Here is a 23,577-nt window from a genome sequence, read left to right as displayed (position 1 = left end):
AGAGCTCGCCTTTCAAAGAGATCACCCTGGTTCGATCCCGGCGTTGGCTGGTCAATTCACATTCTGCTCCCGACTCGCAACGAACACATATCCTCAATGGTAGACGATGGATCATGGGTTAGAATCCCTTTGCCGTCCGGCAGACCTTGGCAGGTTTTTGTGGGTTTTTTTTTTTTCTTCATGAGACGCAAAAATGGGTTAATTCAATAAAAAAAAAAAAAAATAGTGCGTGGAGTCCCTCCTCGCGGAAGAAGTTAAACTTCGCAACCTGCTACGTTAATTGTAGAAGAATCAGCAGTCGTAGAAGGATCACTAGTTCTATTCAACGACTCTTTTTCCTGCCCCGCTCGCTTCCGTGCTCTGTAATCACGGTAATATTGTGCATTTTTAACTCGTGGACCTCTTGAACCAGTGGAAGTGCTTGTGGTTGCCTCATCGTCTCGCCCTGTAAAATGTATTTGTATTAATAATGTATGTGAATGCGTCATAATGTAATTTCAGAAGAGAAAACCTAACAATCAATTGATATTCACAAGAGACGTACCTCGACATAACCTTAAATCCGTAGCATTGTCCGTGGGATTATTTTCACTCATTTTTTCCAATTGTTATCCACTAAATTTGAAAATAAAAAATACTATCCTATTAAATTATGTGCGTATCAAATCAAACTTAAAAAATATTTATAGAAAAACAATACTTTTATTATTTTTATGCTAGTGAGAACCAAAACAATATGGAAATGAATGTGGGAAAACTGGATCCTACCACGTGATTTCCCGGCCAATAAAAATGTAGCGTTAAACGTTTAACGCAACCTTGTTGGAAGTCGCATAAGAAGTATAACTTTAAAAAGCTAGTTTGTCCCAATGCTTGAGCTAGGAGTTCCCTTGCCTCCCGGATAGGGTTTAAAATTATAAATCTACGGAATTGAACGTAGATAGTTACGAACTCAAAATTGGATCAGCTGTTTAATACCGATTATAAAATAAAATAAAACTAAATTAAAATAAAGTTGTTTATTTCTCTTGATATGAATGAAAATGATAATAATAATTAATAAAAATTTTATTTATTCTTAAATATCAATTTTAACCAATAAAAATAAGATCTTTACTAAGCATCGAGAGGACAACTTTTTGGGGAAGAATGGTAAATAAACAGTCAGTACTTAATTAATGTTGCTTTCTAATTCACAGTTGTTGTTTTTTTATCAAATAATAACTATAAGGTTTTTTTCTTAACATATTAACAATATAAGATACTTTAAGTACATACCTAATAATCTTTAACAATTTTACTTTTGTTTTCAATGTTTATAACAAAAAGCATCAGTTTACTGGAAATTCTGGCTTACAAAATTATAGTTCTTATTATCACACATTTATAGAAAAATGTACTAAACTAAAAATTAAAATTATCCAAATAAATTAATTTTATGCCCTGCTCTAAGGCATCAAGACAAAATTAACAAATTTTACTCCATTTGCAAAATTTTATCACATGTAATAAAACTAGATTTTATTGTCAACTTTACAAATTAAGTAAGTAATTTTTACCCTCGGCAAGAACTACCGTGATTTTGCTGTTCCTAGTAAATTCAAACTCACAATATCGGACATAATGATATTCTCTATAATGAGCTGTTCCTTCATGTGCTTATGTACAATGTCATTATAGAAAAGTATCCATATCTGCGTGTGACGATATTTTCGGGCATGGGTTCCTATGCAATTTTAATCCTGGTGATATGTCCTAACTCTGCACAACATTTATGCTACCCGCTAGGGTGTACCTTTCGACAAAAAAAGAAGAAGAAGAAAATAGACTAAAAATGTCATGTGAAAAAAATCTGAACCTTTAGTAATTCAGATTTAAAATCTCCACTCCTGAAGTAGGCACTATCAATGATTTGCATGAATGCAACAAAAAATTTGTTCCCCAATTTAATCCAATGAAATACGTGCTTTTTACAGTGCAATTTGTGTAAGTTGGCAACACGTGGTATAGTATTTTGACGTCCATTTACTTATAAATAGGGAACTTTATTGTTTTTTAATGTTCAGTACTTAATTAAGATTAACTAAGACAGGTGATCAACATACATAAGTGGTCAACTTCACGTGTTCCACTGCATTTTATTAAAAGAACGAACGAGCTCGTATGCAAATTTAAATTCCAATGGAGAAACTGATAAAGAACAGAAAAAATTATTTTAATGGTTTTTATCATATATCCTTGATAATACTAAGAGTCAATAATTTTAATGTTGTGATATTGATTGACAATATTTACTGCGCATGTGCAGAAATCAATAAATTTTTACGAGGGCTATTAAGTAATAGCCTTTTGAGAATAAAAACCAAACGAAGGAAAAATTTATGAAGCAAATTTATTTTTTGATTCTACATACGTTTCTCTTTTTTTCAAAATAGTTGCCAAGATTGCTTAAACACTTACCATACCTTACAACTCGTCGTGCTGGTTATTGCCAAAATGATGTTTGTAACATCGAAAAAGATGAAAGTTACTTAGCGCAAGGTCTGGGCTGTATAGAGGGGTGGTCCAAAACTTCCCAGCCAAAAGAGTTCAATAAAGATTGGGGCTGAGCTGAGGAGAGAGTCATTGTCATGGAGTAGCAAAATTTCCTGTCAGCTGTCCAGTAGGAAGCTTCGTAAACTTCACAAATCTACCGGCGAATGTATGCAGCAGACAGGTCTTGAGGGCCAACTAAAAACGCATCAGTAACCGTACCTCATACGCTGCGGGTGAATTGTTAAGCTTGAATATTTTAAAGACACAGAATACAGGTTACATACAGAGCTATAACTAAACACAATTGTTCCCAAGGTATGCCAGGACATGACGCAAGCACTTATTGCGACGCACGCGTCACCTATTAGTGTACACAACAAAACGGCCCTTACTTTAAAAACAGCCATCGTATATGCAATATGCAATTATAAGCAATAAATAAATGTAACACTTTAAAATTTCAATGATATGCTTTATTTATTATTTTAATTATTTAAGTTAAATATTGTATTAGGTGTAAATTGTCAGATTAGCATTAATGATGAATTTAGTTTTGTACTCAATATGCATAATAACATATTACTAATCACGATACGGAGTGGATTTATTAGCAGTTTCGCCCTACGGTGCATCTTGCCCAACTCGTTAAAATCACATTAATCTTTAAGTAAGCGGAGGAAAATCATTTCTCAAATTTCGAATAATTTTCGATACTTTTTATTTATACTATTATTATTCGTGAATTAGTTTTAATAACAAAAACTTCTATAAGAAAAAAGTACTTTTTTTAGGTTTTAATTATTTATTTTGTAATTAATTGATATTTTAAATAATAGTTTACTCAATTATTGTTCATGTTTCTTTCCTCAAATTTATAAATTCTGTCAAATATACTTGACATATTAATCGTTCTCAGCTTGTAGCATCATTTATGAATTAGAATTCATTATAGATATGATATTATGGAAAACGAAAAAAACTAATTAAACATAAAACAAAAAAATACGGAAGTGAAAGCGTTATATAAAGCTTTTTAATAGAATAAAAATAAATACTATAGTAACTCTTCAGTTGGAACATTCGTATTTTATTCGGTTTTTTACTTCTTTTTCAAATGTACAACAGCCCACTACAACTCAAGGCCGTCTTAATAAGACGTACGCTATAATTCGTCAAAGATTGAAGCTTAATTTGTCTTGCGTGTTTTATTCAGTGTGGTGTCCTCTTTTTAAACCCCCAAAAATATTTTATTGATTATTATTTATATATTTTTCTTATTTATTTAAAAAATATCAGGCATAAAAACTGTATGAGTTAATTCGAAATTTTTGTTTTTTATGTCTTAATGCATGTAAAATTTAATTGCTACGCATGTTTTAAATAAATGACAGAAATTGATTGTATTCAAAATAATTAAAATGGGAAAATAATTCTACTAATTTTTAATAACATTTACAAGTCAATTATTTTACTACTTTTAATCTTTATAATTTTTATCTATTAATTATTTTGTTATTTTTGATACAAATAGAGCACCATTATCTAGCGGTTATACATTAAGAAATACTGCAACAACAAAAAAAGAAGAAAAAAAAAATTTATAAATATAACTGTATTTGTAATAAAATATTCATTAGTCCGTTTAAAGTAATTCAATAGTATCTCAAATTAATCTGAAAGGAAAAATAATTCTATTAATTTATAATAACATTTACAAGTCAATTATCTTACTACATTAATTTTTATACCTTGGAGTTAATTATTTTCTTATTTTTGAAACAAATATAGCACCATTATCAAGCTGTTATACATTGAGAAATATTGCAAAACAATCATAATAAATTTAATAAATAAAACTGTATTTATAATAAAATAATCAATTGCTCGTTTAAATAATTCAAAAGTACCTAAAATTTATTTTCCAAAGTTCAAAATATTTTTCTAATAAGAAGTTTAAGAATTATTGTCTTTTTCATTAAAATAATCAAGAAATAAAATCATACTTTTATTAAAACCCATCTTTAAATTAACTTATTGCATTAAAAAAATAGAGATTTAAGGCTAAGTAGAATAAAAGAAATGATTATAAAAATAATCGTCAAAAATTCACTGCTTAATTATGTGCCGTTAAAGCATAAAATACGTAACTTATTCTTTCGTAATTTTTTTCAATAAAGCTTTACATTTTACATTAAAACTCTCATTATGAATATCGAAATTAAAATTATTATAATTTATTCCATTTTATCACGCAATCCAAAAATCTTGTTATTGATGATTGTAGCAATCAAATCATCTCAAACCTACATTAAAATATCCTCTGGAAGCTCATAACTCTGCAGGGGGCAGAAAATGGCATATTTTCTTAAGAACATTTACCCGCTAAAATGAAATAAAAAATTTAATTAATTCAAAAATACGTGAATTTGAACAATTTAAATAAAATAGTTTTATTATGCATGCCGAAATCAATTTTTCTGCAAACAATAAAATATTAATAAGATAATGATTCAATTATTAAAAATTAATAGAGAAAAAAGAAATCATTTGGTATCATTATTTTTCGTACCATTATTTATTATTTTTGGTACAATTCATTAATAAAATTTAGAAAATTCAGGGAATGTATGATTTTGAACTTGAAAAAAGGTTAACGGACTTTTTAATGTCAATTTTTAAAAAATAGTAATAATGATAACAATATAGTGTAAATGAAAAAAAAGCAATTAATTTTCTTGAGAACATTTAACCGCTAAAATGAAATAAAGAGTTTAATTAATTCAAAAATACGTAAATTTGAACAAGATAAATATATTTTATGTAAAATAGTTTTATTACGCATGCCGAAATCAATTTTTTTGTAAACCATGAAATATTAATAAAATAATAATTCAAATTTATTTTGATTATTAAAAATTAATAGAGAAAAAAGAAATTATTTGGTACCATTATTTTTCGTACAATTATTTATAATTTTTGGTACCATTCATTAATAAAATTTAGAAAATTCAGGGAATATATGCTTTTGAACTTGAAAAAAGGTTAATAAAAGAAAAAAGAAATTATTTGGTACCATTATTTTTCGCACCATTGTTTATTATTTTTGGTACCATCCATTAATAAAATTTAGAAAATTCGGGGAATATTTATTATTACCATTATTTATTATTTTTGGAGACATCCATTTAATAAATTTAGAAAATTCAGGGAATATATGCTTTTGAACTTGAAAAAAGGGGTTAACAGACTTCCTAATGTCAATTTTTAAAAAGTAGTAATAATGATAACAATATAGTGTAAGTAAAAAAAGGAATTATTCAAGGAATAAAAATACAACAAACGAAAACACTACGCAAACATTAAAATACGTTATTCGATAATGATAAAAAAAAAAAAGTACTTAAGGTCGAATGTTGGAATCCTTATCACAAAAAAAATACAAATAAATAAAATAATTAAAAAAGAAAAAGAAAAGTATCCCCAGGGAAAATAAGTAACTCTCGTTTTTAGCCGGGTGTTTCTACATCCGTCTGAACGACTGGGGGAGAAAGAGAGATTCAAAAAGACTAGTTTATTTATTTTTTATTTTTTTCGGAGCACCGTTGAGAAAACTTTCTTTTGACCAATCAGAGCGTAGGAGCTAGGTTATCTACCTGTTTGAAATGAAACGTCGACTTGAACAACATGAGAAACAGGTGCCGATGCTCTGTATTGTTGATTCACCCGCTCGACTAAAACAAAAATGACTTCTACTGACAGCTAAACGTCAGTTCTAAAACTGAGGACGTTTTCAAATATGAGTAGTGTCCATCACCAATCGACCCTGGACGCTCTCCCCAAAGCATTTGTGACCGCCATGAGGACCCTCTTCGATGTTATGGACGACAAGAGGACGGGTTACGTGAGACTGTCGGACATCGAAAAACGCTGGCAGGGGGAGATCGGCACTAGGAATGGATTGCCCAGCGGCGTCATAGAAAGTTTGCGAAAAGTGACGCCGGCCAACGGTCTGTTAACTTTCGAACGTTTCTGTGCGGGTTTGAGAATTTGCTTACTACGGCACGATTCGAAGCATTTTGAAAACCAGACAATTAAAAAAAATCTCGTTTCCCGACCTTCTTCAGTGCCTCTCCCGGAGAGGGGTCACGGCGGGATTTCCTTACGGAAACCGGGGACACCACTGGGAAAATTAACTCACTCTTCATCCTCATCGGAACGTCTGCCGATAAGCGGTATTTTGTCACCGCCGTTACGCTTGAGTCGTCACAACACCGCCACGGTGCGTCCAAACAATGTAGCATCGTTCGTGCAACAGCGAGCTATTAGTATGCCTCAATTACAGCAAACTACCATTAAATCACATCAGCTAGCGGCTAATCGGAATGCGGCACCATCTCCATCGAATTGGGTTAAAAAAGATGGTATTATGAGGAGAACTTTACAATCTTGTGAACCCATGGATAGAAATAAAGTATCATTGGCACTTGAAAAGTGGAGAATGATGAAATCTTATCCAAATAAACAGGAAAATCAGGAGAATATGCATCCTCTGAGAAAACTCCAGCTCAGGAACTCTTCGTCTTATCCTAATCTACCGAATGATCCCGTATCCAGCAGTGATGGTAAATCTTGAATATTTTATTAATTCTAAATATTTATGTATATTAAAAAATGTCATAAAATGGAATATAATTATTTAGTTGAAAAAATTTAAAGAAATAAGTTTACCTGAATATAAAGAAAATTGTGTTTTTTTTTGGGGGGGGGGATATTTTATTCATTAAATGTTTTTTTATTATACTGCATAATTACTTAGTTGAAAGAATTTATGAAAATAATTTTGCCTTTATATGAAGAAAATTATGGTAATTTTTCTGCACATTTCAATAATTAAAAAAATTCTTATTATAATACATAATTATTTTTTTAAAGGAATGTATGGAAAAATTAGGATGCCGTCATATAAAGAAAATTATGGTAATTTTTCCGATTTTTTAATTAACTAATAAGTTTTTTATTATAACACAGATTTATTTTGTTGAAAGGTTTATGGGAATAATTGCATCTTCAAATTAGGAACATTATGGACATTTTATTCATTATCTTATTCATTTCAAAATTTCTTATTATAATACAAAATTCTTTAGTTAAAAGAATTTGTGAAAAGTATTTTACCTTCATAAGAAAAAAAATTTTGTTATTTTATCTGAATATTTTAATTCATATTTCATTACTTTTGATGTTGGTAGAAAAATGTTTTATAATAGTATAAAATTATTTAGTTAAAAACATTTATGGAAATATTTTACTTTTATAGAAAGAAAACTATTGTGATTTATCTTGAATATTTTAATAATTTCAATTTTTGACGCTGGTAGAAAGATTTTTACTATAATAAATAATTATTCACTTAAAAGAATTTTTGGAAATATTTTACATTTAAATGAAGAAAAAATCTGCTTATAGTAAATAATTATTCGGTTTGACGAATTTCAGGAAATAGTTTTACTTTCATAAATCAGTAAATTTTTTCATTGACACCATTTTTCAGGCATGAATGAAAAAAAATATTATAATAAATAATTATTTATTTAATATAGAAATAAATTTACATTTATATAAAGAAAACTATTATTATTCGTTCTGAATATTTTATTTATTCCAAATTTTTACACATTCCAACTTACAATAGAACATTAAGTTATTGAAAGAATTTATGGAACTAATTTTAAATCTTGACGAAAACTATTTAGCACATTTCAATTAACTGTAGAGCATTATTACGTTGCTGAAAGAATTTATAGAAATAATTTTACTTTCATAAATAAAAATTATTGTATGAGCAATGAAATATAACTATAAACAAAATTTTATTATTTAAACTAAATTCTATTTTTTAAAAAAAATTTCAGAATCATATTTAATTTACAGTAGGTTACCATATGTAATCCCATAAGTAATGATAAATCCTAAATATTTTATTGATACCAACTTTTTGCGCAATCCAACTTATTGTAGTACGTAATTATTTGAAAAAAATTTAGGTTTAAATAATTTTAACTTATTATGAAGAAATAAATATATTTTATTTTTTTAATTTAAAATAAATTTACATTTTCGATAGATTTTTTTGGATAAATTGAAATAATGTTTCTCATATTTCACTCTTTTTTACTCATTATTTTTTATTACTTTTTTAATAGCATAATTCGAAGCTAGATATAAAAAAAATATATTAATTCCTGTTGTGTAAATGTAAACAAAAATACCGCTGTTTTAATCTTTAATCCCTACCCTTTTATTTTTAGAGATAACATTGTTTTCACAATAAATTAAATTCTCTTAAGTAAACAAACTTACTTTTATTTTTCATTTTCATCTTTTCTATATTAAATTATTTTTATTGGGAAAATATAATTTCTATAATACATTAAGGAAAGTTATTTTTCATATTTTTAAACTTAAATATTGCCTTCTATTTTTTAATTTTTTTAATTAAGAAATGTATTTGCGTTCTTAGATTAGAGTACTGTAGTAAAGTAAATTAAGATATGCGTTTACTTTACTTTTGAGCGTGATTTTTTCATGTTTTGTATTTATTTTTCAACATTAGAATATATAATCTCAATTTAATTTATAATAATCAGTTCATTAGCTGAATTAATTTAACCCTAATTTGTATTCTATTTGCAATTTATGTAGTTACAATTCAATTGCTTTAATTATTAAATTTGTATCAATACAGAAGACAAAATCAAAAGAAATTTGGTACTTAAAAATAACATATTAACCAATAAATCAGAATACTAAAAAAGATACTAAAATGTAACAATATCTTATGGTATTTTTCAGTCATTAAAATTTTTTTTCATAATTTAGTTAAAATTGGGATGATTTGACTTTTTAAGCCAAAGCCATATCGAAAAATTTATGATCTGTTCATTATTTGATGCAAATAAATTTATATAGATTATATTAATTGTGTACTAGTTGATTTTATTTAAGCGATTTAAATAATTTCGAATTTAAAACTGACTTTTATTACGTATAATATACGTATCTAAATTCTACCTAATAAGAATTATTTTCATTGAACAGTTTTGAGTTAAATAAAAGATTTTGCTTAATGAGATCAGTAATGATCAAAAGTTTGAAAAAGAAATTATTATACGTTACATGATTAATTTTATAATTATTTCATCCATGTTAGATTTCAGAATGCTAAATCAGAATACTTAAAAAGATACTAAACTGTAACAATATCTTATTGTATTTTTCAATCATTTAAAAAAAAATTTCATAATTTAGTTAAAATAGGGATGAATTTTTAAGCCAAAGCCATATTAAAAAAGCCGTTCATTATTTGATGCAAATAAATTTATACAGATAATATTAATTGAGTACTATTTAATTTTATATGAACAATTCAAATAATTTCAAATATAAAATTGACTTTTATTACGTATGAAATACGTATCTGAGTTCTACCTAATATGAATTATTTTCACTGAACAGTTTTGAGCCAAATGAAATATTTTGTTTAATGAGATCAGAAATGATCAAACGTTTGAGAAAGGGTATTATTTTACGTTACCTGCTTAATTTTATAAATATTTCCCTCCTTGTTAGAGCTCAGAAAACTGAATCCGAATACTTAAAAAGATACCAAATTGTAACCAGGGGTCTGTTTAGAAGAAATTTAGTACCGTTAACGGACCGTTCACAAAATAATTTATCTTTTAATCGGACCCTTCACAAATTTGTTTATCTTCAATATTGTTTTGTTAATCGAATAAACCCTCCTTCTGGGGGGGGGGGGCGGTTCGAGACAAACAAAATTTCCCTAGGTTTAAATTCCAAATGTAGTATTCTAAGAAAATATTTCTACTTTTACAAACATCGGTGCGCATTCTTATTAATATTAAATCATAATTTTTTTTGTAAATACTAATGAAGCAAGACTAACATTCATTCTTTTGTAAATACTAATGAAGCAAATAATAATTGATCAATTTATATTTATTCATAAAATTAATTAATAGAATATTACGTAAATAAAAATTAATTTCTGGCTATTTTTTAAATAAAATATTATAAATTTAAGAATTATTTAATTTTACTTAATGCGTAACACATTAAAAGTGATACATTACTAAGTTGTGTTATTTAAAATATGTCAATTGAATTTATTAAAAATGTGAGTGATTTTATTTATTGTTCGTCCGAAATGAATATTCTGTGTTGAGCATTATAGGCTAAATACGAAATATATGTATGTTGCATCTCTAATTTAGTAGCAGCAATTGTTGAGCAGAATCTTGTATCTATTTACAATTTAAAAACTTCTTCAAAAGGTTTTTAGAAATTTTTGCAATAACCCTATTTGCTCAAATTCACAATAGCAGGACCCTGGTTGAAAGAATGTGACTTAACGCTTATTTTATATTCACAAATTATGAATCATTTTTTCACAATTTTACAAAAACAGGATCTTTCACAAAATGTTTGGACAGACCCCTGGTAACAATATCTTATTGTATTGTTCAGTCATTAACAAATCTTTTTCATAATTCAGTTAAAATTGGGATGACTTTTTACGCCAATGCCGTATTAAAAAAATTTATGATCTGTTCATTATTTGATGCAAATAAATTTATACAGATATTAATTGAGAACTAGTCAATTTTATTTAAACAATTCAAATAATTTCGAATATTAAAATGACTTTTCTTACGTATGAAATACGTATTTGAGTTCTACCTAATATGAATTATTTTCACTGAACAGCTTTGTGTCAAATAAAATATTTTGTTTAATGAGATCAGTAATGATCAAAAGTTTGAAAGAAAAAGGAATTATTTTAAGTCACCTGCTATAAATATTTTCCCCATGCTCGAGTTATAGAACTTTTAACTTTGTGTGTGTCAGTTTTCTGATATTTTTCCTTTTTTAATCTAAGTAACATTCATTCTAATCATGTTCTAATCATTCATTAGAATAAATCCACTTAAAAGCAACTAATTTATAAAATACGTGTACTGGCTATAAATGCAAAAGTAAAGAATAAACATTTTTTTATGACAAATATTAGACGTCAAAATTTTATGTTTAGTATATGTATGTACCATCTCACTGCCTTAGTATAAGACTGATATTTTTCTTTATCATTAATTGTTATTTTTTAAGCTAAAACGTTTAGTTCAATAATTTTTAGTGTGCATTACTAATTTATAGTTCTCTGTGGGTTTTCTATAAGTGAGATAATCATTAAATTTATGATTACATAAATTTAAGTTTAAATATGTATAAATTATGATTCCTTGAGTATCATAAAGAAGATTTAATATTAATAACTCTGAAAACTTCTTCAATGCTTGTTATTTTTACTTGCAACAGTGTAGACAAAAATCTGATTCAAATAAAACAAATTAATTAAATGCAATAAAAATCGTATCTTTATTAATGAAATCTGATAAGATTTTTATTAAAATACTAATAAATAGAAAACAAACGAATTTTAATAAAATTTTTTATAAAACTGAAGAAAAATCCAATTTTAATGAGAAAAATTCCGATAAGAATTTAAAAAATTTATTTCATTTTTAAAAAAATCTAATTTAGCTAAATAAATTAAATTTAAGCAAAAAAATTTATTCATTTTAATAAAAAAATAAAAAAAATTTCCTTCTAAAAAAATTATATTTTCAGCGCTTGATTTTTAAAGACCACTAACAATTTTATACTCTCAATTGAGGTCAATATGCGTCGATTTAAATATGATTTTCTTTTAAAAACTGATTTAATTAAAAAATTTATTTTAAATAAAAAAAATTCGAATTTCAATAAAAGAACTGAATTTTTTCTTTTTCAAAGCAATTGTTATTTTTTTAACACTTAGACTTTAAGACTGAATAGGAAAAAATTTATACTTACAGTTAAACATAATGTGTGGCTAGCTAAATCAGATTTTATTTTTAAAAAAATCGGATTTAGTTTAAAAAAAAAAAAAAAACGATTTAATTAAAGAATCTAATTTTAATAAAAAAATTCGATTTTTCTTTTTCTTAAAAAAAAAGAGTTGTTATTTTTTAACACTTAAATTTATAGACTTCATAGAAAAAAAATTGATGTTCTCTACTTAAGTTAACATTTTCAGTTAAAATATTATAGTTAAGTTCCAGTATTTAACATTAACATATTTAACGTTTTCAGTTGATAGTGGTGTGGGGATGAGGCCTCCAGAAAGAGTACCTCCAGCTAAAAAAGCAATTAGAAGAAGAGAACCCAGAAGACACACTGTTTCAAATGGTATTGACTACAATATGGTATGCAATTATGACATTGAATTATAAGTTTACTTTGAATATCATTACTTTGTTTACTTAAACTAAATCAGTTTTGTAAATTCAGCATAAAGTTAAAAACATTATTTAATATCTTTAAGATAATTCGCAGATTGAAAGTCATTTTGCAGAAGCTTCACATTTTTCGTTTTAAGGGTGACTAAAATGCAATTATGCATGCATTTTAAGCCCACTTGAAAAACGCGGTTATCTTTTTATTTTATTAAACGCGGTTAGCGTTTTCTTCCTTTTAGAATTTTTTTTCTTTTCTAAGTTGGTCGAAGATATGATAAGTTAGTTGGTTTCGACTGCTCGTAACAATCAAAAAAAGTTATTGAAACCTGTGTTGTTATCCAGCACAGAGATCCAGTCGACATTTGAGCTCCCTAGTTCAGGGCGCGTAATTTTCACTCGCCACCTCGGCCATCAAATATTTAAGACTGACAAATTAGCTATCGTGCTTCAGGAAAGCAACGCGAAGAAATCTTTTGTAATCAAAGCAACGACATGTTTCTTCTATTTAAAGCAAAATTATTGGGAGTGCAAATTAGTTCTGTTCGTTTTCAAAAGATGGCTCTAGCCGTTATGAATATTTCATAGTGTCAGCTGGTTTCGGTGGTTTCAGAGAGGTTAGACATCTATCAAAATAATATTCAGTTTATATCGCTTTGAGTTTCATACAAAAATCCTGTTTTTTACTTTGTTGAATATGTCAAATTTTGTGGTAACTAAGCAGCATTTGTGGAAGGTTTTACGTTTCTGCTTTAATTGGAAGAAAAGTGCAACTGAAGCGCATCGAATGCTTGTAGAAGCTTATGGTGACGATGCTTCTACTGATAAATCATGTAGGGAACGGTTTCGAAGTTTCAAGAATGGTGAGTTATGTTGTATACTATGAGCTGCTACAACCTGACGATTGATTCCATCACGGGCGATTAGTATAGGCTACAATTGATTCGTTTGAGCCGTGCATTACGAGAAAAACGGCCGGAATACGAGCAAAGACTTGACAAAGTTATTCTTCTGCATGATAACGGTCGGCCTCAGTCGTAAAAAATTATTTGGAAACTCTCAAGGGGTATATTTTACCGAACCCACCGTATTCACCGGACATTGCTCCTTCTGATTGTTGGCTGTTCCGACGGATACAGCACGATTTGGCAGGTCACCGGTTCACTTCTTTCGCAGAAATCGAAAATTGGATCCTAACTTAGACGAGACATTTTTTGGAGATGGAATTCGAAAATTGCCTGAGAGGTGGGAAAAAGTAGTAGCCAGCGATTAGATTAATCTGTTCATTTATTTTATTCTGAAATAAATGCATTTTTGAACACAAAAAAATTGACCGAATTAATTTGTAATACCAATATAAGTCACCTTTTATTCTACAAAACAATTGCTTTTGGAAGCATTTAAACATCCGATAGCCTCATTTTGATAAAATATAATTTTTGCCGTAAATGTGTTTTGATTTTTAAATTTCTACTTTCTTTTGTTGTTTCGGTAACTAAAAAGTTTTTTTACGACATCTGTTAACTTTTTTATAAAAATTTTATATCAAAAATTTTAACTTATTTATGAAGTAATTGCGAGCTAAAATTTTAGTGGGACTAATATGTTTAGAACTGAAATTTCTTGCCTTGCACTAACTACTTGGACAGTGGTCAAAATTTCGATCGATGATAATTTATTTTTAGTGACAAATTCCACTTAACGTGGTCAGAAAATGATTAAAACTTGCGTTGCCATCAAGCACAGAGCTTCAGTTTAAATTTGACAACTCTAGCTCCTTAGAAAATGATCGAAATTTTGATTAGTGATAAATTTTATTTGACGATAAATTTTGCTTATAGCTGTCAAGAAACAATTAGCACTTGAAATGCCACCAGACAAAAATCTCTAGCTTGAATTTGAACATTCTGACTATTTAGAAATAAATTGAAATTTCGATCGACGATAATTAATTAATTTTTAGTGACAAATTCCTCTTAAATCTGCCACGAGACGAATAAAACTCGCGTTGTTATTAAGCTCAGAGCTTCAGTTTAAGTTAGATTATTCTAGCTCCTTAGGAAGTGATCGGAATTTTAATTAGTGATACAATTTATTTTACGATAAATTTTGCTTTTTTCACAGTCAGGAGACAAATGGCACTTGAAGTACCATCAGACAAAAATCACTAGTTTGAATTTGAACATTCTGACTATTTAGAAGTAAATCGAAATAATATCGAAAGACGATAATTTTTTAAGTGACAAATTCCACTAGTAGCGGCCAGAAAACGATTGAAACTTGCGTTGTCTTCACAGAGATCCAGTTTAAAAGTGATTGATTTGACAAATGTTATTTGACGATAGTTTTCGCTTATAGCGGTCGATTGAAAATAAGACGGTCCCGCAGTGGACTGATCGTTAAGACACGGTTCCCAGCAGATCACCGAAGTCAAGCATCAGTGGCTGCGGTCAGTGTGCGGATGGGTGACCACTTGGATCAGCCTGCGTAGACACCAAGGTGTGCGGTATTGGTCCTCGTTAAACTGTTCTACCGTAAAGTGGTCGACTTCGCGTGCAGGTCGTCGGGCTACCGAAGCGGGGGTGCCATCTCCTCCGCAGAGGATCGAAATTGTGATGGCATGTCTTCGGATCATCCTCAGGGATGTTTCCCAGACCGTCGCCAATAGCCCATTGTGCAGCTCTAGTGCGACGTAAATTAACTACAACTACAACAACAAAAATAAGACGATTGAAAATAAATATTTCAATTGACGATAAATTATAATAAAAAAATTAATTTCGCTTTTAGAAGCCAGGAAAGGATTGAAAGTTGGGTTGTCATCAGACACAGGTCTCCAATTTAAATTTGAGAACTCTGGCTGTATAGCTACTTAGAAGATGGTCGAAATTTCGATTAGTATTAAAATTTATTTCACGATAAATCTTGCTGTAGCGTTTAGAAAACGATTAAAACTTGTAAGTTCATAGGTCACAAGCCTCCAAGTTTAAGTAAACAGCTTTGGCTCTTTAAAAAATGATCGAAATTTAGATGTCAATTTTACGATATTTAACAATAAAAAGCCTATAAATTCTGATTAAATATACCTGAAAACAATGAAAACTTGCATTCTCTCTCAGGTACGCTCCGCTTTATACCGAGCAATCTTACTAGTCGGAAGGTGATCGAAATTTCGATAAGTGATGGAAATTTCGATTCAAGATTAAACAAACAATAACAACAAAAATTTGAAAACAATAAAAATGAACTTTGAAAAAAATAAAAATTTGTTTTCCCTGTCTGGCACAGACCTCCGCTTTATACTGAGCACTCTTACTAGTCGGAAGATGATCGAAATTTCGATTGCCTCAGAATCGAAATTTCGATTCAAGATTCTACAAACAATGACAACAAAAACTTTAAAACAATAAAAGCTTGCTTTCCCTGTCAGGCTGAGACCTCCGCTTTATACTAAGCACTCTTACTTGTCGGAAGGTGATCGAAATTTTGATTGCCTTCGAATCGAAATTTCGATTCAATATTCTATTTTGACACACACGAAAGGGAATTAGGCGAAGAGTGATAACAATAAAAAATAGCTCTTTTTACTTATCTCGTTAAAATTCTCAACATCGATACATTTTAGTTCTTCTTTTAAATTAACACGTTTCACTTTAAAATATTTTTATATTAATAATAGAATTTCATTTTCAGATTAAAAGGTTAAAACTATTGGAGCAAGAGAAAGACTTCCTTCTACAAGGTCTAGATGTTGTGGAAAGAGCCCGTAACTGGTATTCACAACAGATTTCAAATGTTAATGAAAAGTTGGAACGTGTTAGCAAATGGGATATACCCCACTCAGTAAATAAGCAATTTATTATTTATAATAAATGATATAGATTGATGAAAAATCTAAATCAGTTATAAGTGAATTAATGATATAGATTAATTTATTTATAAGTAAATTAATGATATACAAGTAGATTGATGAAAAAGTTTCGTACACATTGAATTCAGGCAAAAATTTGTGAGCCTATCTATAAATTTTTTTTTAAATTTTTTATTTTAATTTGATAAATTATTATTAAAATATTATATAATTATAATATATTATTATTATAGATTATTATAATATATATTATCATAAAATATATTATCATAAAATATATTTTAATTACAATTTGATAATATGATAAATTTGTTTCAGAAAGTTCTCCATTTATTCATTTTTTATTAATTGTTTTTTGAATTTATTTAGGCTACTCTAGATAAAGGTTTACATTATTAAGAAAAATCTCCTTTTATTATTAATTTTCGATAAAATATTTGAGTTTATCTAGGCTTCTCTAGATTAAGATCTATATTATTAAAAAAAATCTATTATTATTTTTTGGTGAAATAATTGAGTTTACTTTTCTTCTTCTAAATATAGCTCTATATTATTAAGAAAATCTCCTTTCATTTTTAATTTTTTATAAAATATTTGAGTTATCTTGGCTCCTCTAGATAAAGGTCTATGGTCTATATTAAAAAAAATTTATTTTATTAAATTTTGATAAAATATTCAAGTTTTTTTTTTTCTAGATGAAGGTCTATTATTAAGACAAATATTCTTTGTCATTAATTTTTCATAAAATATTTGAGTTTATTTTGGCATTTCTAGGTAAAGGTGTATATCATTAAAAAAGATCTTTTATTATTAATTTTTGATAAAATATTCTAATTTATTTAAGCTCCTCCAGATTAAAGTCTATATTGCTTAGAATGTTCTCCTTAGACCTTGTAGTGAACTACAGAAAAAACTTTTTCACTAATATAATATTTTAAATGCAAAGTAAAGTGTAGTTTTCGTCTTTTCCTAAAAACTTTTTATAGTATTTTAATAATTTTCTTTAATGTATATTTAAAAGAAAGCAAGTAAAAATCTTCTACATTTAAAATTCTATACACAATGATTTTCTCAGCATTTTAAAATAATTTATTTATTTTGTTTGTTTGTTTAGTATAAAATGCGATAATTAATACAATGCTTGTTAAATGTTATTTTGAATTATCAAACACACAAAATGGATAAAGGAAGAAAAAAAAAAAGACTATCAATCAACCAAAAGAATAATAATCATTTGCTCACCAATAATGTGAAAGTGATTCGAAAAAAATTCAAGATTCGCTAAAATAAAACGAAATTACTTACGAACATTTTCTCTGCTTTCTTTATCCTCTCTGCAGAGGATCAAAATTGCGATGGCATGTCTTCGGATCGTCCTCAGGGATGTTTCCCAGACCGTTGCCCATAGTCCATTGATCAGCTCGAGTGCGACCTACCTATCTTTATGAGAGAATTACCGTTTCAGGCATAAATAAATAATCAAATTGATTCTAGAAAAAGTTGATGTGAAATATTTTACTATATTTTAATTTGTTTATTTTTTCAGGAATATTCAATGGATGCTCAACAAGAGAGGTTGAACTTCCAAATGACTAGAATATCTGAAGTAAATCAACATTTAAATGCTCTTATGGAAACATCTGAAAAGGTAAAAATATCATTAGGTTTTTCATCATTATTTTTAGAGTCTCTTTAATACAATTTTTAGATTAACTTTCATTGTGATAACATTAAAATCAAATGTTATTAAGTTGACTTCTAAATAAAATTAAATATTTTGGGAGAACAACGAATGTTTAATTTTGCGTAATGTTAAATAGTTACATACAATGAACATAAAAAGTTAAAAACAAAATCAAACCTTAAGAAATAATTTTAAAAAAATGACACGGTTAGATATTACCCGATTAAAAACTTCATTCGATTCAAAAATATACAAAATAGGAAATAATAGTCATCATGTAAGCGCTCAAAAACAGACGCCAATTTTCAAGAATTGCCAGACGTGAATGACGTCTCGCATTCAAGCAACATCTCCTAGAAGAGAGAAGGCCTTATCACGAATTAATTAAGTAGTTCGCTGTGGTGGCGAAGGGCGTAGAGCGTTGGCCTTCTAATGAAGTGAACCAGATTCGAATCCCAGCGATGGCTTGTCGATACGAATTCCGCACCCGGTTCGCATCAACTACTGTGCTGACAGTACCTCAGTGTTAGACGGATCAGAGTCCCTTGCCATCAGGCAGAGTCCCCTTGCCGTCAGGCTAACCGTGGGAGATTTATCTCTCCGTGTAACGCAAATACGGGTTAGTTCCATTAAAAAGTCCCCAACCAAAGCAATTTTCTCCCAATCCAGGAGTTCCATTGTCGTCTATATTGTATTCGAAATTACAAGACTACGTAGTTGAACAATAGTAGTCGTAAACCCAAAATTGGGATGACTGCTCAACGGTGGTTATAAAAGAAAAGAAAATTAAGTAGTTCGACGTAACGAACATAAACTGTGCAATAGAGGAAAAATAAGAAAAATGTCACGACGTTCGGACTACTAAGCTACGCAGTGGGGGCAAATACAAAAGATGTCATTACGTTTGGACTTCTCTTTTCAAGGAAGAATTAATTCATGTCTGGTAAGTCTTGAAAATGGGCGCCTTTTTTGAGCGCTTAAAACATACTTACTGTTACTTCCTGTTTATTTATTTTTGAAGCGACTGCAGTTTTTAACCTGGTAGGTCAAACCTTAATTTTTGATATCTGTTTATAACTTATTACTCGAAAAATTAAAATAAAATATATCAATAATAACACTTCGCTTTTTTTTTCTTTAACTATTGAGGCAGCTGAAGAGAATTCTACTATCAAAAATATAATATTTTAGCTATACAGTACAGAACCCGTTATCCGGAAATCAGAAAACCAAAAAACCGGAACGAAATTCGATGAATTTTCCCACCATTTTTTAAAAAAAAAAATTTTTCCTCATAAGATTTTACGATTTTTGTTTCTTTTTTGAAAGATGTTTACCATACCATCATTTTAGAAATAATCATTACTGTATTACTTCATCGTTTTTTCTTCTTTTTAAGATTATTTCCTAATATTTTGTTTTTAGTTGGGTTTAACAATAAAAAAACGGCTCTTTGTAGCGATTCAGGAAACCGGAAAAATCAGTTATCCGGAATAGTGATGGTCCCGATCGTTCCGGATAATCGGTTCCCTACTGTATTTATAAAATATTAAGCAAAAATCTCTTTTTTGCAAGGGTTAAAGACACATAGATGTATGAATTTAATATTTAACAATAATTTTAACTTATTAGGTTCAAAAGCTCCCACTATGAGAACAATGACTCTTTTCATTTACAGACTTTCTCTTCATAGATTAATTTAAATGTAACTAATTATAAACTATGATAATTTTATATTTTTATCAGAAAGAAAAATGTTTAAAATGAAAATAAGCAGAATGAGAAAATTGTGGCTCCTTTTCCCCCTTTCACTTTTTTGAATGCAATCCTTAAAAATAATTTTTTTAGAAATAAGTCATCTTCAATACCTGACAAAAGTTTATTAAAAAAATTTATTACAAGTAGTTGATAACAACCTTCCTGTTTGTCGATGTGGAAGCTTTGGCGAGAGGTATAGAGAGCAAGCAATAAAAATAAAATGAATTAATTTTTTCGTAGAAAATCTTTCATTCTGCTTTACAAGTTAATTATTAAATGTGATAATTCTAAAAAAATAAAAATATTGTCATTTATCATAAGTGGTCAATGACATATTAACTTAATTATACTAATATTATCAATTATTTTATTAGATACTTTTGGAATTAATATTTTGTTTTTCTCTCATGCATAAGGCAAATAACTTTTTTATAAATTTAAAGTTATTCAAAGCATTGCTTTAAAAATGATTTCGCATAAACAAGTTGAAATTTATATTATGATATACTCATTTAAACAATTTTTTACAGGGATTTCCAATTCATATGAATTTAGCTGTACATCAGAGAAACATATATGGGCAGCAGAAAACAGCAACGCAAACCATACAAAGATTGAAAAGCCAAAATCATGCATTAACAGAAGTTAGTTGTTTTACTTATTACAGAATCTTGACTTATGTCACTACTGGAACTATTTTTCACGAAATAATAAAGTAAAATAAGTACATTAATTTATGTGCCTTAAAAAGTTAAAGGTTAACAAAAAATTCATCTAGAAAATTGCAGGTTAAAATATGTAGGGGGAACATAAAATGTAAAATCAACCACTCTTTTTTTTACCATTTTAATTGAACATTTTCAAAAAAATATTCGTTGCTTTAATTTTTAAAAAAATTTTATATTTTGGAACTATTTCTTTAAGTTCTTAAAAATAATATTTTAGAATAAAGTAAATACATATTATAAAAAAAATAAATAACAATTCACGAGAAAAAATATTTATTTTCTCACTCATTCTTCTCTTTTAAAAAGTATTTGTTTTTTTAAAAAATTTGCTACTTGTCTAAATAAACACAATACTAAACTTTATGATACTCATTTTTGAATAAAGTAAGAATGGAGATTTCATTTCCTTATACTAACACACACGTAGCTAATCTTTGCATTACTCATCCTTAAATAAAGTAGGAATGGAGATTTCTTTCCCTCTATTAACAAGTAACTCTGTAATATTCATCATTAAGGAAAGTAAGAATGATGATTTCTTTCCCTATACTGACCCGTAGCAAAACTTTGTAATACTCATCAGGGGTCTGTCCAGACATTTTGTGAAAGGTCCTGTTTTCGTAAAATTGTGAAAAAACTATTCATAATTTGTGAATATAAAATAAGCGTTAAGTTACATTTTTTCAACCAGGGTCCTGCTTTTGTGAATTTGTGCAAATAGGGTCCTGTTACTGCAAAAATTGCTGAAAACCTTTTCAAGAAGTTTTTAAATTGTAAATAGATACAAAATTCTGCTCAACAATTGCTGCTACTAAATTAGAGATGCGACACACAAATATTTGGTAACTAGCCAATGCTGCTCAACACAGAATATTCATTTCGGACGAATAATGGAAACAAAATCACTCACATTTTTAATAATTTCAATTGACATGTGTTAAATAACACAACTTAGTAATGTATTACGCATTAAGTAAACTGAAGCAATTCACAAATTTATAATATTTTATTTAAAAAATTGTCAGAAATCAATTTTTATTTGCTAAAAAAAAAACAACTAAACTCAGTGGCGTTCAATTAATTTTATAAATAAATATAAATGGATTAATTATTTATTTACAAAAAAAAATTATGATTTAATATTAATAGGAATGCTCGCACGATGTTTGTAATAGTAGAAATATTTTCTTAGAATACTACATTTGTAATTTTAACTTAGGGAAACTTAGTTTGTCTGGAACCATCTTTCTCCCCCCCCCCTCTCCCTTGGGAAGGGTTTATTCAATTAACAAAACACTAATGAAGATAAACAAATTTGTGAAGGGTCCGTTTTTATGAAAAGATATTTTGTGAAGAGTCTGTTAACGGATCCAAAATTCTTTTAAACAGACCCCTACTCATCCTCGAATAAAGTAAGAATGGAAATTTCTTTCCCTATAATAAAAAGTAACTAAACTTTGTAATAATTATCCTTGAATACAGTATGAATGGAAGCTACTTTACCTACACAAAAATTAATGTAAAACATGTTTTTTTAAAGTATTTTTAAAAGTAATAATGTTAAATTGCAACCTTAATATATTCTTTATTTCTAGGAAATAGGTAAAAAGAGTGAACTGATAACACAGCTAGAAACGGAAAAATCATCTTTGATTAGAGAATTATTTCACGCCAGAACATATCCTCAAAAAGAAACAAATGATACAACACTATGGTAGAAACAAGAATAGAATTTGTATATATGTAAATATTGATATAAAATATATTACAATAAAGTTCTTATTTTATAGTTGTTAAATGTATGTATTGCAATTATTAATAATACTCTAAATCAAAGTGAAAAGTAGTTTATTCAGTATATATATATATATATTGCTTAATATCAAAACTTAATATCACTTTATCAAAAATCACAACTTAAAAATATTTAACTTTGATATAACAATGACTTAGCATCATCACAATATTATAGCATAACAATATCCATAGTTACAAATTTAGGAATTTTACATGTATTTCTTCATTTGTAATGTAATTAGAATCATATCAGGAAATAATAAGAAAAGAATTATGAACTTAGTTTAACAATACAACTATGTATGTCACAAATGTTTTTTTTTTTTTTTTTTTTAAATAACTAATGTGAGAAAAGTAAATTGTGAATATGATATCATATATAGTTAACTTTTATTTTAAAATCAAGCAGGAAAAATGTAGGAAACTAGATTAATAGCAAAATTAAATCGATTTAAATTATTAGAAAAGTGATTAGTTCACTATTACAAATAGTAAATGTATTTCAATATTGATATCTTATTCTTACACAGTAAATTTCAAAATTAAAATTGTTAGCAATTTTAAGAAATTAGAGGTCAAAATATTTAGGTACAATTTATAAATACTAATTTTAAATAAGAGGACTATTATGTCGCTTATATTTAGTTTTTAGCCTTTAAATTAATAAAAACAATTGTTATTTTTAATATCTATAACAAAAAATTGGAAGTGCACATTTTTTATTGACTTTTCTAATTTAATAAAAATATATAATTATATGGTAATTCTTAGAAGATTATGGTCATAACTTACTAAAGGTAGTGCTTACTTTGATTCAACAATACTGTGATGGAAAATTTAATTTGTACT

General features: G+C 27.8%; 1 protein-coding gene across 1 annotated transcript; it reads left to right on the top strand.

Annotated features, from left to right (window-relative positions):
• The first annotated feature begins 6,057 nt into the window (after nucleotides 1–6,057).
• LOC107456454 (suppressor APC domain-containing protein 2) lies at nucleotides 6,058–22,729 on the top strand. Its single transcript, XM_043054447.2, has 6 exons — nucleotides 6,058–7,157; nucleotides 12,748–12,860; nucleotides 16,584–16,733; nucleotides 18,308–18,409; nucleotides 20,734–20,847; nucleotides 22,527–22,729. Exons 1-6 carry the CDS (start codon nucleotides 6,332–6,334, stop codon nucleotides 22,647–22,649), a joined length of 1,428 nt encoding a protein of 475 aa, XP_042910381.1. The 5' UTR covers nucleotides 6,058–6,331; the 3' UTR covers nucleotides 22,650–22,729.
• Nucleotides 22,730–23,577: the final 848 nt, after the last annotated feature.

This window comes from Parasteatoda tepidariorum, chromosome 6, assembly GCF_043381705.1.
Source record: "Parasteatoda tepidariorum isolate YZ-2023 chromosome 6, CAS_Ptep_4.0, whole genome shotgun sequence".
Classification (NCBI taxonomy): Eukaryota; Metazoa; Arthropoda; class Arachnida; order Araneae; family Theridiidae; genus Parasteatoda; species Parasteatoda tepidariorum.
Note: the sequence above shows the minus strand (reverse complement) of the source record. Positions and strands in the feature narration are given on the sequence as shown.